Source organism: Mus pahari, chromosome 11 (assembly GCF_900095145.1).
Source record: "Mus pahari chromosome 11, PAHARI_EIJ_v1.1, whole genome shotgun sequence".
In the NCBI taxonomy this organism is placed as follows: Eukaryota; Metazoa; Chordata; class Mammalia; order Rodentia; family Muridae; genus Mus; species Mus pahari.
The window spans coordinates 66,885,769-66,899,587 of record NC_034600.1 but is presented as its reverse complement, the minus strand read 5'-3'; the positions used below and the strand labels follow the sequence as shown (position 1 = coordinate 66,899,587).

The 13,819-nt window shown below is 33.4% G+C and overlaps 1 protein-coding gene across 3 annotated transcripts in view; it reads right to left on the bottom strand.

Moving 5' to 3' along the window:
• The window catches only part of Cdh12 (cadherin 12), a 1,034,353-nt gene that overhangs the window by 5,411 nt on the left and 1,015,123 nt on the right, over positions 1 to 13,819 (bottom strand). For all 3 annotated transcript variants that reach the window (XM_029543948.1, XM_021208389.2, XM_029543949.1), the window contains 3 exons: positions 8,869 to 8,990; positions 6,136 to 6,253; positions 1,491 to 1,742 (listed from right to left, as the gene is read on the bottom strand). In XM_029543948.1, coding sequence (XP_029399808.1) covers positions 1,491 to 1,742; positions 6,136 to 6,253; positions 8,869 to 8,990 — 492 coding nt within the window. The remainder of the gene's footprint in view (positions 1 to 1,490; positions 1,743 to 6,135; positions 6,254 to 8,868; positions 8,991 to 13,819) is intronic.

Genomic DNA, 13,819 nt, shown 5'->3' with positions numbered 1-13,819 from the left:
GTAGGAGACTGATGGAGGAGAAAGAAAGAGATATGAATGGAGAGAAGAGGAGAGAGAGAGAGAGAGAGAGAGAGAGAGAGAGAGAGAGAGAGAGAGAGAGAGAGAACTGAAAGAAATAGATCCAGCAAAGCATTATCAGTGCAAGGTTAGAAAAACAGACTCCTTTAAATATGGTTAGAAGCAATCTACAGAAACACTAGTCCCACATATTTCTATTATTTATCCTTACTCCATAAAAGACTAAATAAATGGGAATAGATGTATCTTTAAGTGGAATCTAGTAGAAGACAATGAATGCAAATAGTGCTTTTTTATGAATGGGGGTTAATGGTATCTAGAGTAGTCCAAGTGAGTGTGGCTATTTAGGAAGATTCATGGTAGATGATCACACTGCAAATGACATATGTGATACTGGTGATAGAACAGTTTTCTTGCTTGCTTCCCTAGTCAAAGGAGAACACCTAGAATATTTGGAGCATTCTGAGAAAAGACACAACTATTCTCAGATTCAGCTAGCTATCTGATCATAGAAGTGAATAGGTACAGTTTAGTTGAAGTTGACTGTCCAAGAATAATTAAACATGGATAATTTATGATGTGAGAATTCTATCTGAAAACACAGTTTGAAGTTTGTAGCACCAGTAATATCATGCCAGAGATAGATTTTTCATGGGGACATAAAGAATGTTTTGTTCCTGTAACCAAGTTGTCCACAGAGAATTAATATCTATACTGCTCAAATTGATCTAGAATTCACTTTCTATGTCACCATGAACATTTGACTCAGAGAGTATTATCTCCAGTGTGTTACTTTACTGCTTATCACTATTTCTATTAAAGAGAAAGAAGCTATATGTTAGAATGATTTAGCTGATGGTGGCTACGTTTGCTTAAGCTCAATGTGCAGATATTAACCTCTTTCCTTTGATGTTTTTTTAAAGGAGTAACCAGAATTGAAGGATTTAGTAAATGGAATATCTTTATGTATGTGTGAATATATATATTGGGGATACAGCTCTCCTCTTTGAGTGGTAATATTTTGGAATGTAGAACGTGTTGAAGATATTTGGGATGGCAATGTAAGCAGAGTGTAAACATTTGGAGTCTCCTTACTCTTCTAGCTTCTATGTCTTCTTCATTTCTCTGTTGAGCTGGGCATTACACACTATTATTCTTCTGAGTTAATTTTTATTAGATGATGGCAATTAATAGCATTTCTAACTAATTGAAAAATAGTTTTATATGAGTATTTGTCATAGAGAATTTCATGTTGGAAAAAGAGTCAATTTTTAAGGTGAATATTAATTGTTAATTATTGATGATGTTCGGTTTAAAATACCAAATAGAATGTGTTGATATACACATATATTAAGTGACCAATGATTTTTTTTTTCTAACCGGCTCAGTGACCAAATATTATAGAGATTATAAGTCAAGGAGGGATAAAGGCAGGCAGGGATAGAGAGAAGATGATCAATATGTAAACCAACCTAAGAGTATAACAATGCATAGTAGGATTGCAATCAAAGCTCCAGTGCTGAGTCCTACAGGTAGAAAAATGGCTTCCACGTTGCAAGACAGGATGGTCCCATCCGAATCACATCTACAAACACGAATAGTCATTGTATTCGTGCTGCTCTGGACAGGATAACTACTGTCTTCTATTACAATGGGAAGGAAATACAACTCTTGCTGCCTGCGGCTGTAGCCATTTCTTCGGGTTTCGATTCCAGCTGTGTTGTCTGCAAAACATGACATTTAGGATAACATAGCTATGGTGACTTTCACTTCAAGTTTCAAATTGGTATCTGCTAAGCAGTAGGAAGCTCTTTTGGAATCAGTGTAATGCATCCTTATTAAAATTACTTATTATATCATTATTAAAACTGTCCAAGGGTAATCAGACATAATTAAAATAGTACTCGAGGAAAGAAAATCATTCATCTTGGGAGCTGATGGATGAAATTGTCCATTCAGAAAGAATAAAGATTTACAAGAACTATGCCCAAGAAGTTGAGTTGTCTCCTTTTTTTTCTGATATCAAAATCAAATTGAAAATATTTAGGTATAATTCTAAATCCTAAAAAAGTTAAAGATTTAAAAGAAGAATATGAGGAATATCTTTAAAAACTATTTATTGTAGAACTGAAAAATAAAATAAAATATATGAGAATACTTGATGATTGAGATGATTCATTTACAGACTGAGAAACAGCAATCTTTATTTCTCTGATTCACATATAGGCACACATATACACTCATACACAAAATATATTACAGTAATAGCCATACTTTCAGGACTCTCACACACTATATTTATGTCCATATTCATCCATAATGTATATATATATATATATATATATATATATATATATATATATATATATATATATATATATATATATATATATACTTCATATCCCTAGATACTTTCCCACTGCTACAGATACAAACATCCAGAATCCCCTGACTCCAATACCCAATGCTGCAGGAAACAGATGAACTAAATTTCATTTATGACATGATAGACAATTTTTGACAACTTTTCGCTCTCTTACAGAGGCAGGCTACAAGAAATGTAACACACACACATACACACACACACACACACACACACACACACACAAATACATAGAGATATACCAAATGGCTGTGTATATTATAACGTCAAAATTTAAAATGTTTTGAAATGAAAACTTGTTTTTTCTTTGTGTATTATGTGTATATAAGTGGAACAAACATGAATGAAAAATGTTTTTAAAAAGAATTTGTCTCTATTTAGTTGTCCTTTTTTCATTTTTTTCACTTTCATTAGAATAAGAAATATGGGAGAAGACAAGCCATGTCTTAAAGATATCAACATTCATTAAAAATCCTAAATATCATTAAATTATATTAATGTCTATTTTCAGTAATTGGAAATGAAGTTCATTTATCTTTAATGAAATCAACAATAATGAAATTTCACTTTTATTACTACAAAGAAAATAATTTTATAAAATCAGATATATCTATTGAAACATTTTCAAAATGCATTTTCTCATATTTATCTTGAGACACTCAAGGAACATGTTCTTTTTTTATTCATTCTATAATTTTAATTAAATAATCCCTTTTAAAATATTGTTTTTAGTATCAACTACATAATACCATTGGGAATCAGGTAAACAATTTTAAAAGAATACTACTCATTAAAATAAAGTTATGTTAGAGATATATTACTAGTCTACTTACAATCCAATATATTAATTGTAAATTGAATTTATAATGCTTACTTAACCAGCTTCTCTAAAGTAATTGCCATAGGAAGTACCTTTATGGGAAAACTTTTGAATTACAGTTAAGGTTTGCTTTGTAAGGTTTCTTTATTTTCATTCTAGTGACAACATTTTTCAGATGAAGGAAAATACCAACAAAGAATCACCATTAGTGATCTCCATAAATAGATTAAGTGGAGGTAAATATTTGAGCCCATGACAGCCATAAGGAAATGAGAACTGACTATAGTACCATCAAGATATTCAAAACCAATGACTCACTTCATTAGATTGAGTAAAAGGAGCCTTCTGCGGTCACAGGTCATAAATTGAATGACAATCATTAAAACAAGAGAAATAGAAAATATAGACTTCTTTGGAGAGATAGAGTGATTTTATTTCGTGTAGATCAACTTTTGTTTTTAACTTATTATTAATAATGATTGAGTGTTCAAATTTCTTGTTCTTTGTATTATGTAAGAAGGTGGCACATGAAACATCAATTCCATACTTAAAGTGTTTCAATCAACTGAACATATTTTTAAAATATAATATATAATGAATAAAAAAGCACAGAAAATTATGTGGAGATTTTCAAATTACATTGCTTGTTCTTGAACATTGAATTTTAATTCATTAAGACTTTTACTTTATTCCACCAAATTTTAAGATATTCAATATATGCTTTATAGAATAGAGTTACTTAGTGGAGATGAATATTGAAAGTCACAGAAAATTGTCCACACACATGCATTGTGTGAAATGGTGATTTTTTTTTTCTGTTTAGCGATTTAACCATCCACTTAATCTTGATTCAAGATTAAGGTTTTGAAGTTTGATTGTTCTTCATTAAATCAAGAAGCTATAGGAAAATCCCTTATCATTTTCCTTCCATCAAAGAATCTAGGTCTTCAGAGCCACTATCATAGTCTTAGATACACAGATATTGTCCATACTGGAGTCTTAGTGATCTATATACATCACAAAACTTATTGGTTATATGGCTCCTCTGATTATTCAAAGGTTTCTAAGAATATCTTAATAAGGTTTTTTTTTTCAAATAGCTTGAAAATAGGTTAACAGTATTGTTATATATTCCTTGTTTTTCTATTGCTGTCAAAAGACCATAAGACCCAAGCCAATTTGTAGAAGATAGAGATAATGTAGATTTTCAGGTGGTAAGAAGCATGGCCAATACATTGGACAATACACACATTGTATGGCAGGCATATATGTACCTGAGCTACAGCTGAAATTTTACATCTTGATCTAAAATTACAAGCAGGAAGCAGACCAAGTTGACTTGTATTGACATGGACTTTTAATGTTTCACAGCAGGCCCCAGAGCTACACCTCTTCCATCCAGTCTATAACTCCTAATCCTCTCCAGCAGTGCCAGAAACTGGTGACCAAATATTCAAACATGTGGGTCAATGGGAAATCTTATTCAATATACCACAGACTCCGTTTGCTTGGACAGGAGTGTTTTCTATCTTTGATTATCTAAATACTGACCACTTACACTTTGTAAAATATTATTATCTTCATGATATAAACATGAGGCGATGCTATTTTTAAATTCATAAATTTTGGTATGCTTTTCATTTACTACCATCTTTCATATCTCACTGTAGTATGGAGCCAATCCCCTCATGTGAGAAATACATGCACTCAGACTTTCTTCTCTCTAGTCATTGCACAAATAGGTTTTTTCCAGACATCCTTTAATTTTGGTTAGTTGTCAACATCAGCAATATCTCATTACATTATTGCATTTGTTTTAAAAGCAAAACACATTAGAACTTCAGTTTTTTTCATCAAATATTATACTGGATATTTAATCCTTATTATACATTATATAGGAACATATAGTAGATTAACATACAAAATCACAGATCTAATATTTGTAAGACTTAATACTAATCTGACTTCGAAATGATTTGGCTTACATTTTTGCCCTCATGATGGTAGAAAAGTATATCCAGACAAGCATGCGGCTTTTACTTGTAATACAGTGCCTAATACATTTTAAAAGCCATTCAAAATTTTGTTAGAAGATTTGCTCAGTTGAAGTTAATGTGGGTGCCTGATCAGACTTAAGGCAGGATAAACTGAACTTTGCATTTCATACAGATAATACATCCTTTTTAATCACTACTAATGTCTTTTTCTCTTTTTGGAAGCGATTAAGTTACAGCCCCACCTTCAAAAGAGAAACACCCATACTCCTAATTCAACCTTTGTTTCTGTGCTGGCTTGTAATATTAGCAGCTATAGTAATATTAGACACATTAGTATAGATGGCAGATTATTATTGTGGAAGTCACATGACATAGGTTGGCAGCAATTGTAGATAAAATTATCTTTACAGAAATACTTTAGACATTGTATAAAGGCTTTGCATATGGTCTCAATACAGACGCTCTGAAGCTGTCAATTTTTAGGATAATTGTGTCAGCTGTAGCCATGGGAATAATGAAATGGGAATAAACTCCTGTTCATTCTAATTGAACTGCCCAATGCGTAAACATGCACTGCTTGTTGCTCAAATAAAAAAGTGAATATAGAATTAACTTGCACGTATAAAACATGTGCTTACCATTGTGCTGCTATGTTCAAAACAAGGAGGCACTCAACATCCAGAAAGCTTTATTTGCTTTATTCTTTAAAAACCTGGCCCTTTTTATAATGAAATCAAACTGTATTACCTGATAGTCATCATGTATTAATTAACTTGAGACTCTTCAAACTTTTTGTATTTCCTAAATATGGATTTCTATGTTTTGTGAAACTGCTTTTAGGAAAAAACATTGATTCCTCTCCCCGTGTCCTATGACAAAACTACATAAAAGGGAAATCTGTAAGTGGATATACTTACTTCTGAAGTCATGAACTGTAAAATTTGGTTTGATGACAGCCTCTGGTGCTAATCTAAAGGAGAATTTCTGCCCAGCAGGTGAGAGATCTCGGTCTACAGCACCAACTATTTGAATTATCTGAAACAAAGTTGAGATTAAACTTGAAGTCGGTCATCAGTTTCACAGGAAACTTTACACAACATGCTAAAAAGTTTATCTAATAATGAATATAAATAAACAGAAAGGACAATTTTGAATCAATACAGGTGACCCAATTATTTACACGTACCTTTTGTAAGCAATTCTCTAAGCATTTACAAGTAATAATGGCAGCTACAATCATTGGACATAGGCTAATGTGAAATCAATAGCTGTGTAACGAAAAAGCTTGCCAGTATTGAAAATTCTACCTACCAAGCAAAATAAAATTAAAAGTCACTTGTTTGTATGTTATATTGAATGCTTTGTAGGTTAAATATGAAATGCTTACTAGAAACAGGACATTTGATTATCTATGTGTTCTTGCAAAAGCAAAATTAAAGAGCAAGTACCTTTGTGAGAATAGATATATTAAAGTCATCAAAGTGAAGACAGTACAGCATATTCACTTGTGTTGATAGCTCCACCCCTGGTATTTAGAATGATATACTATGTGTTCCAGTACTACTTGGACAGGGAAATACTCGTATCTCTATTTCAAAATGTTTCCTACATTTCCCTGAAATGTTGTATATCATTGTTAAATCTAAATACTTCAGCATATTGCCCTTCAAATTTAAACTAAAATTAATTTTGGAGTTCTTTATTGTAAAAAAAATTGCACTTGACTTCATAAAGCAGCAAACCAGAAGGCATAATAGGTAGGGTATCTAAGAACTCTATGCCAGAAAACATGTTAGGAATTATGTGGGGGAAGAGTCAAAAATGTGGAAACGGGCCAAATATATGAATTAAATAGGATAGACTACAGTAACAGAAATTCCACACAAGACTCTGGTCTTGGGGTATGAAGTACATATAAGCAGATTTTAAGAATTATGAATCAAATACTACTTTTAGTTATATGATTCCTGGTTATAGTCCAATCCATTGACAGTGATCTACCTTACTACATAGAAACAAACACATAAACACATATGAAAGATAGAATATACACAGGTAAATACTGGGTAGATTGCTGATAGATGGATAGATAGGTAGGTAGATATTAGTACTGAGGTGTTAAATACCAATATTAGTGTCATGAAAAGTTTTAAAAAATAACTTTTTAGTAAGAATTTCAGTCTATTTCCTCAGGAATTTGTACCACAGAGTTTATTTGTCTCATACAATAATTATTGGTTACATTGCTGTAACATGACATGTAAAGGAGCTATATCATGGAATGTAAGTTTAGTAAGTATCGCCCTAACAACTGTGATTGCTCTTCTTGATTGACAATTTGTTTATATGTGGTATTAACTAAAACCATACTAACTAGCTGCATTTGTAAGGGCATTTTCTTGATGGAATTATTTGAGAAGAGGAATCCCAGTCTAAACCTGCATCTTTTGAGGAGATATCCTCCTTTAATCTGGGGTATACCTTCTGCTGGCAACCTCAAAAAATAATGGAAGTAGTTGAATGAAGACCCATCTCTATTGCTCCTGGACATACACCCAAAAGATTCTCCACCATACCACGAGGACATGTGCTCTATTATGTTCATAGCAGACTTATTGTTAATCTGTAGAAACTGGAAGCAACCAAGATAGTCCAAATCTTTGATCTGACCTGACTGTATTATCCTGTTACCTTATCAAGATTTTGATTATTGACTTTTCCTTGAGTAGATGAGGAAGCAATTGATCTCTTCCTGCTTTCCTTTGCTCTCATTTGCAAGTTAATTACTTTACTGGCCCTAGAGCCTATTTCTTCAGGATTTCTAAATAGAATGTAGTTCAGCTGAGACACTTAGCACTATGGACTGAACAATTAATATACTCTTGAATATTCCATTTGTAGGTATCCATTGTTGCATTTTCTGAACCACAATGCAGAAGCTATTCTACTAAACTTCATATACAAATATATTCCTTTTATCCTGTTCTCCTTGAGAAGCCTAATATTTTCACTCTCTAAAACATAAAATTTACTGTACTCAGATTCAATGTTCTTACATCACCCTATGTTAACCTTAAATGTCCTGTGTTATTTAACAATCAATATATTTAACAATCAATATATAGTTAGCCCTGGCTGTAATGGAACTCACTTTGTATACCAGGCTGGCCTCGAACTCAGAAATCCACTTGCCTCTGCCTCCTGAGTGCTGGGATTAAAGGTGTGTGCCACCAAGCCCGGCCCAGCTGTTAACTTTTGAGGTGTGTTTTTATTCAAATTAAATCAAACTTATTTAAATTTATGAATGTAGTTTACTTGTATGAGTGCTTGCCTAGCATGCACGAAATCCCAGACTTGATTTTCATCACTTCACAAATTGAGCATGTTAACTCAATTTATTAGAGCATTAAAACCTCAAAGTCATTCTGAGCTACAAAGTAAGTTCAAGGCCTGTTGAATATGTATTTTTTTTCTTCCACAGAGATGGGGGTGGAGTACATGAGTCTAGTATTATTTAGATATTTAATTTTAGGAAAATATGTTAAGCATGAAAATATCTATGTTCATGTGCACACATGTCTGGACTTAAGCCTAAAGCATAACAGATAGGGGCTGTAACACACTCTTGATTAGCAATATTGACAACATACCTGTCCTGGTTTGGCATTCTCACATACAGCTGTCTCATATGGCACAGATATTTCCGGAGGAAATTCATTGACATCTAGGACATTAATTAGTATATTAACTTTGCTAGTTAATAATGGGTTACCTGTTTAAAACATAAAAAAGGATAAACAATGATTACAAGACATAGCTATTGCTTCCCTGAAAGGCATATCTTATTTCAATTACTTTTGATACAAAGTTGAAAATCATCCTCTATTATAGCAAGTTACAAGATATCAGCTGCAAAGCATAATGAAAAATAAGGGGTATGATTGCATAGCTATCATTCCAGGTAAAGATAATATGATCAGATAGGAGTAGCTATTTAACTGATGTGTTACCGAACAGGTAGGGCTTTGGACTAGTGCACTGTCGTTACCTTAGCCAATATTGATATTTTTTATTGTAAAAATATTGTTTTCTGTGTTTCACTAATATAGTCAGAAGATTTAATATATGGAATATTTAAGATATATAAGTAAATATCTCAAATTTGTCTTCTGTCAAAACATGGGGTATATATTTAAGTAAAATAGAATTAATGGGCATATTATGAAAGGACAGTTTATACTTTAATTATTTCTGGAGCAAATAATATGTAAATATTTGATAAAGACTCACTTATTCCTTCACTACATGTTACCATGATATGTTTAGAAGAAGTAGCTACTCTTTAATGCACATCATATATTTTAACCCTAGCCAATGGACTTAATATTTTCATTTCTATTATATGTTAAAGAAAAACACTGAAAATAACATTATTAAAGTATGTAAGCATAATGCATGAAATATGTTTAAAGCGACTTTTAAAAAAGGTCTCACATAACTTTACAAATAAATATACTGCCTCAAATATTTGATGGTTATACACAGAATACAGAGCTAAAAGAGCCAAGAGTTAAAAACAAATTCAGAATGTGAAATGAACAAAATAGTTACACCACACCAAATTTTCTCTGTCCATTGGCTACCAAATTAAGATCTTCTACATCATGAAGATTCATAATACTAGGTGTGATCTTTTGAAAATGTATTCAAAGTCTTTATTGCTGACTGATTCTGACAAGCCCAAACAACGTGGTGTCAAAATGCATTACAGCATAAATTAAACCACTCTATGAGGAAGCATATGGTATTTTACCAAATTTATGTATAAGAATGGAATCTATCAGCACATGGTCATGCAGGCAAAAAGAGCTGAAGATGAAGATGACAGGTATAATCTATAGGACTTGTTTCAATTAAGGGAGGTATACTGATAATATTGGAGAATTATTCAGGAATATATATATATATATATATATATATATATATANANAGAGAGAGAGAGAGAGAGAGAGAGAGAGAGAGAGAATTATTTAATTGAAACTTTTTGGTTGAATTTTTGACAACCAATTTTACCATTATTAGCCAGTACTGAAATCCTATTTTTACTTCTGTTTTATCCCTTAAAATGTAGTTTAAGATTCATACTCATAAGGAAATTGTTGAAAATAGCATAAATATTATCCTGTTATTAAAAGCCTTTCTCCAAAGGGCATTTTTATTTCTCACATTTTAACTAAGATAAATCTTTGTTGTGTAAAATTATCTTGTGCACTGTAGTATACCAAGATTTTCCAAAATTAAATGTCACACAAAATGTCACTGATGATATTAGGAAAACAAATGTTCAAAGAAAAAGAAAATAGCAACAAAAATTTTGTAGAGTTATATTTTGTAAATGTTCCATTGACTTTATTTTAATATCCTTTTCTATTGTATATGTTAATTCATTACTAGAATATACAAATATCAATTTTTTTCTTAAGTACTATGTAGCAAAACAGTAAGATCTCTGTTTAGAGACCACTGCTCTAAAATAAATGTGAAAAATTTTGCCAGAGTATTTTATTTTATTAGACTAATAAAGATTTCTTTCATTTAGATATGCAATATGTTAAATTGTGCTGGGAACATAATGATCTAGTTTCTGAGTCATCATATCTGTATCTGGGACAACCTTGACAAAATTTCTTTATATCTAATTTATCATGAGTACTTTAGTGAAGACTTTCAGTAATAAAACCACATAGAATTTATGAAGTACTTGATGCTTGTAAAACAATGTAAATTGTAAATTTAGCCAAGATGTACTGATGGAATCACAACCTCTGTGAAAATCCTGGGAAGTGATATTAAGATCATTTATATAAGATCATTAAGATACACTTTCCACGCTATTCTTCTCATTGTTTAATGGCATTATAGATATTGAGAAGGAAAGAAATTAGCTTAATCCACAGTTCTTTTTATGTAGAAACTCATTACAGTGCATGAGATGTAGTTTCTTGGGTGCATGCTCTAAAATATGTAAATAATGTCGCATTATCAGATTACAAATGATTTTCATAGGAGATCAAACATAAATCACCGTATATTTATTTAGTATGTATTGCTTTGTTTTTCTGAGGGTTTACATGCTCATTCATTCCTATGTTTATGACATTTTTCGAGACAGGATTTCTCTGTGAAGCTCTTCTGTCCCAGAACTCACTCTTTGGAACATGCAATCCTCAAACCCACAGAGAGCCACCTGCTTCTGCCTTCTAAGTGCCCGGATTAAAGGCTGTGCCACCACCACCCATCAGAGAGAAATAGTGGCACTGATAGCTCCCCCAGAGTACATGAGTTTAAGTCCAAGGACCCATAGGGCAACGTTCAGTGATCTATTACTCCAGTTACAATGAAGCCATCTTCTGGCCTCTTCCTGCATCAGACACACAGACAATGCAAAAAAAAAGTATTCACAGCCAAAGTACGAACATCCGGAACATCAAATAAAAAGTTTAAAACGTTTTAAAGGAATTTAAATTAATTCAATGAGTATTTCACTATCCTGAAATACCTACTAAATCAATTCTAAGGTGAAAAAACAGGTTACACTCTGAGGTCTCTAAAGTACATGATGCAATGGCTTCAGTGGCTGAAACTTAGAGTGGAAGTATGGATCACATTGCTAGGAATCCCAGAGCAGGCATCTGAATAATATATAGTTCACAATAGAAATACACCATTATTTTACATGTATATACAGTTTACTATAAGTGACTACCAATTTCCTTTACATAGCTGATATTCAGTAAATATTGATTATATGTGAGAGTATTTCCAGGGCACAAATGGTAAGTAAAATTGAAATATTTTGAGAACTATACATTTCCAACAAACACAGTTTCCCATATTACCCAACACAGGAGTTGCTGGGATTTTTTTTTTTTTATTGAAACGTGATAACTGCTTTTGAATAACTATGAAAGTTAAAATTCAATTTTTGCTCTTTCCTGAAATGAAACTACAGAAAACTCAAGAATGAATGCACAGTCTTCAATGCTGCAAAATTGAATTACTCCAGTGAAAACTGAGTGAGTTCCAGTAACTGAATAATATGGGCTTTATTTGGCTTTTCTTTTTAGAAATATTCATATTTATACTACGAGGTAGCCTATACTTAGATGATAGCGATATCAAATACATTGCTGTGATATGAACCTAGTCTGAAACAACCATTTGAGGCTTTTGATTTTATATAAAATTTTATAAAATTTTATTTCTGTTCAGTTGACATTTTGCTAAATCATTTATTCCAATGAAAACAGTGGAAAAATTAACATAGATTTTAAATTTCTGTAGTAACATAATTGTAAATATTTTTAGTTATTTGAGGACAATTAACCCTCAAATATCAATACATTTTCTAATACATGTTAGCAGGATACATTTTTAAATGCAGAAATATAGTCTTAAAGTAAACCACGCGTCTATAATGAGTTGCAAGAGATGGGAAGACACCACCTTTCCGTGCAGGGTGGTGCTGATATTAAGGTCTGGTTCCCTGGTTGGTTCTTAATTTGGTCAATAAAGGAGTCAGGGAGCCAATTGCAGGGCAGAAGACATAGGACTTCTGAGTCCCAGAAGGAGAAAGAGACTTAGGAAAAAGATAAGCCCCCCCCCCCCCCAACCTCCAACCCCCGGCCAGGCTTCGGAAGGAGGAACATGAAACAATCATGAAAGATCTCAGGGAAGCTAAAACCAGCAACCTCTGCCACTAGAGGGTAGCCAAGGATATCTGTGGAGGATAGCTGATACAGCCTAGCTAATAAGTTGAGGGCAAGAGGTTCTGTGCTCAGCAATTGTGCTAGCTGGCAAGTTCTAAAGTAATAAAGCTGTGTCTATGCGTTTTATCCTAGGATTCAAAGGTCTCCTGAAGGGCTGGTAATGCAATCCCTCCAGGATGATAGAAAAGAGAAGCCTGGTCAGTGATAGCAGCTTGGTGAATCTCAGCCAAAAGGAACCAAAGGGAACTGAGAGAGGACAGAGCACAGGTAGCAGCTCCCCCCACCTCCCCCTGCACCTCCATCAGACTCCTGAGCCATACAAGTTAGGTGCCCTTCGCTCACCCAACTTCCCTGTTCTCTGAACTCTCTGGGCCTAGGCAAGATGCTCTGAGGATCCTATTATCCAAGGGAGGCCTCTACTCCCTGGTCACCTCTCCACCTCCATAAGATTCCTGAACCATACAGGTATGCTTCCCTCCCCCCACCCATCTGCTCTGATTCCTGAGCCCTCTGGACCAAGCTAACATACCCTTAGCACACTACTAGTTCAGGGGGACCTCCACTTTCCTGACAACTCTCTGCCCACCATCATCAGACCTGAGGTTCCAAAACTATAGAGACATGCAAGCCCAGACCCATAGAGTCCAAGGATACCCATCAGCAGCCTGCCATCTCAAGATCATTGAGGTTCACCCTTCTTCTGATACCTACTACAACATGAACATCCAGGGACCAAAGCCATCCACATGGCTAAAGGTAATCAAACAAACACAATCTACAAGAGGCAGGGCAATATGAAAACTCCAAAGTACAATTACCCTACTACGGCAAG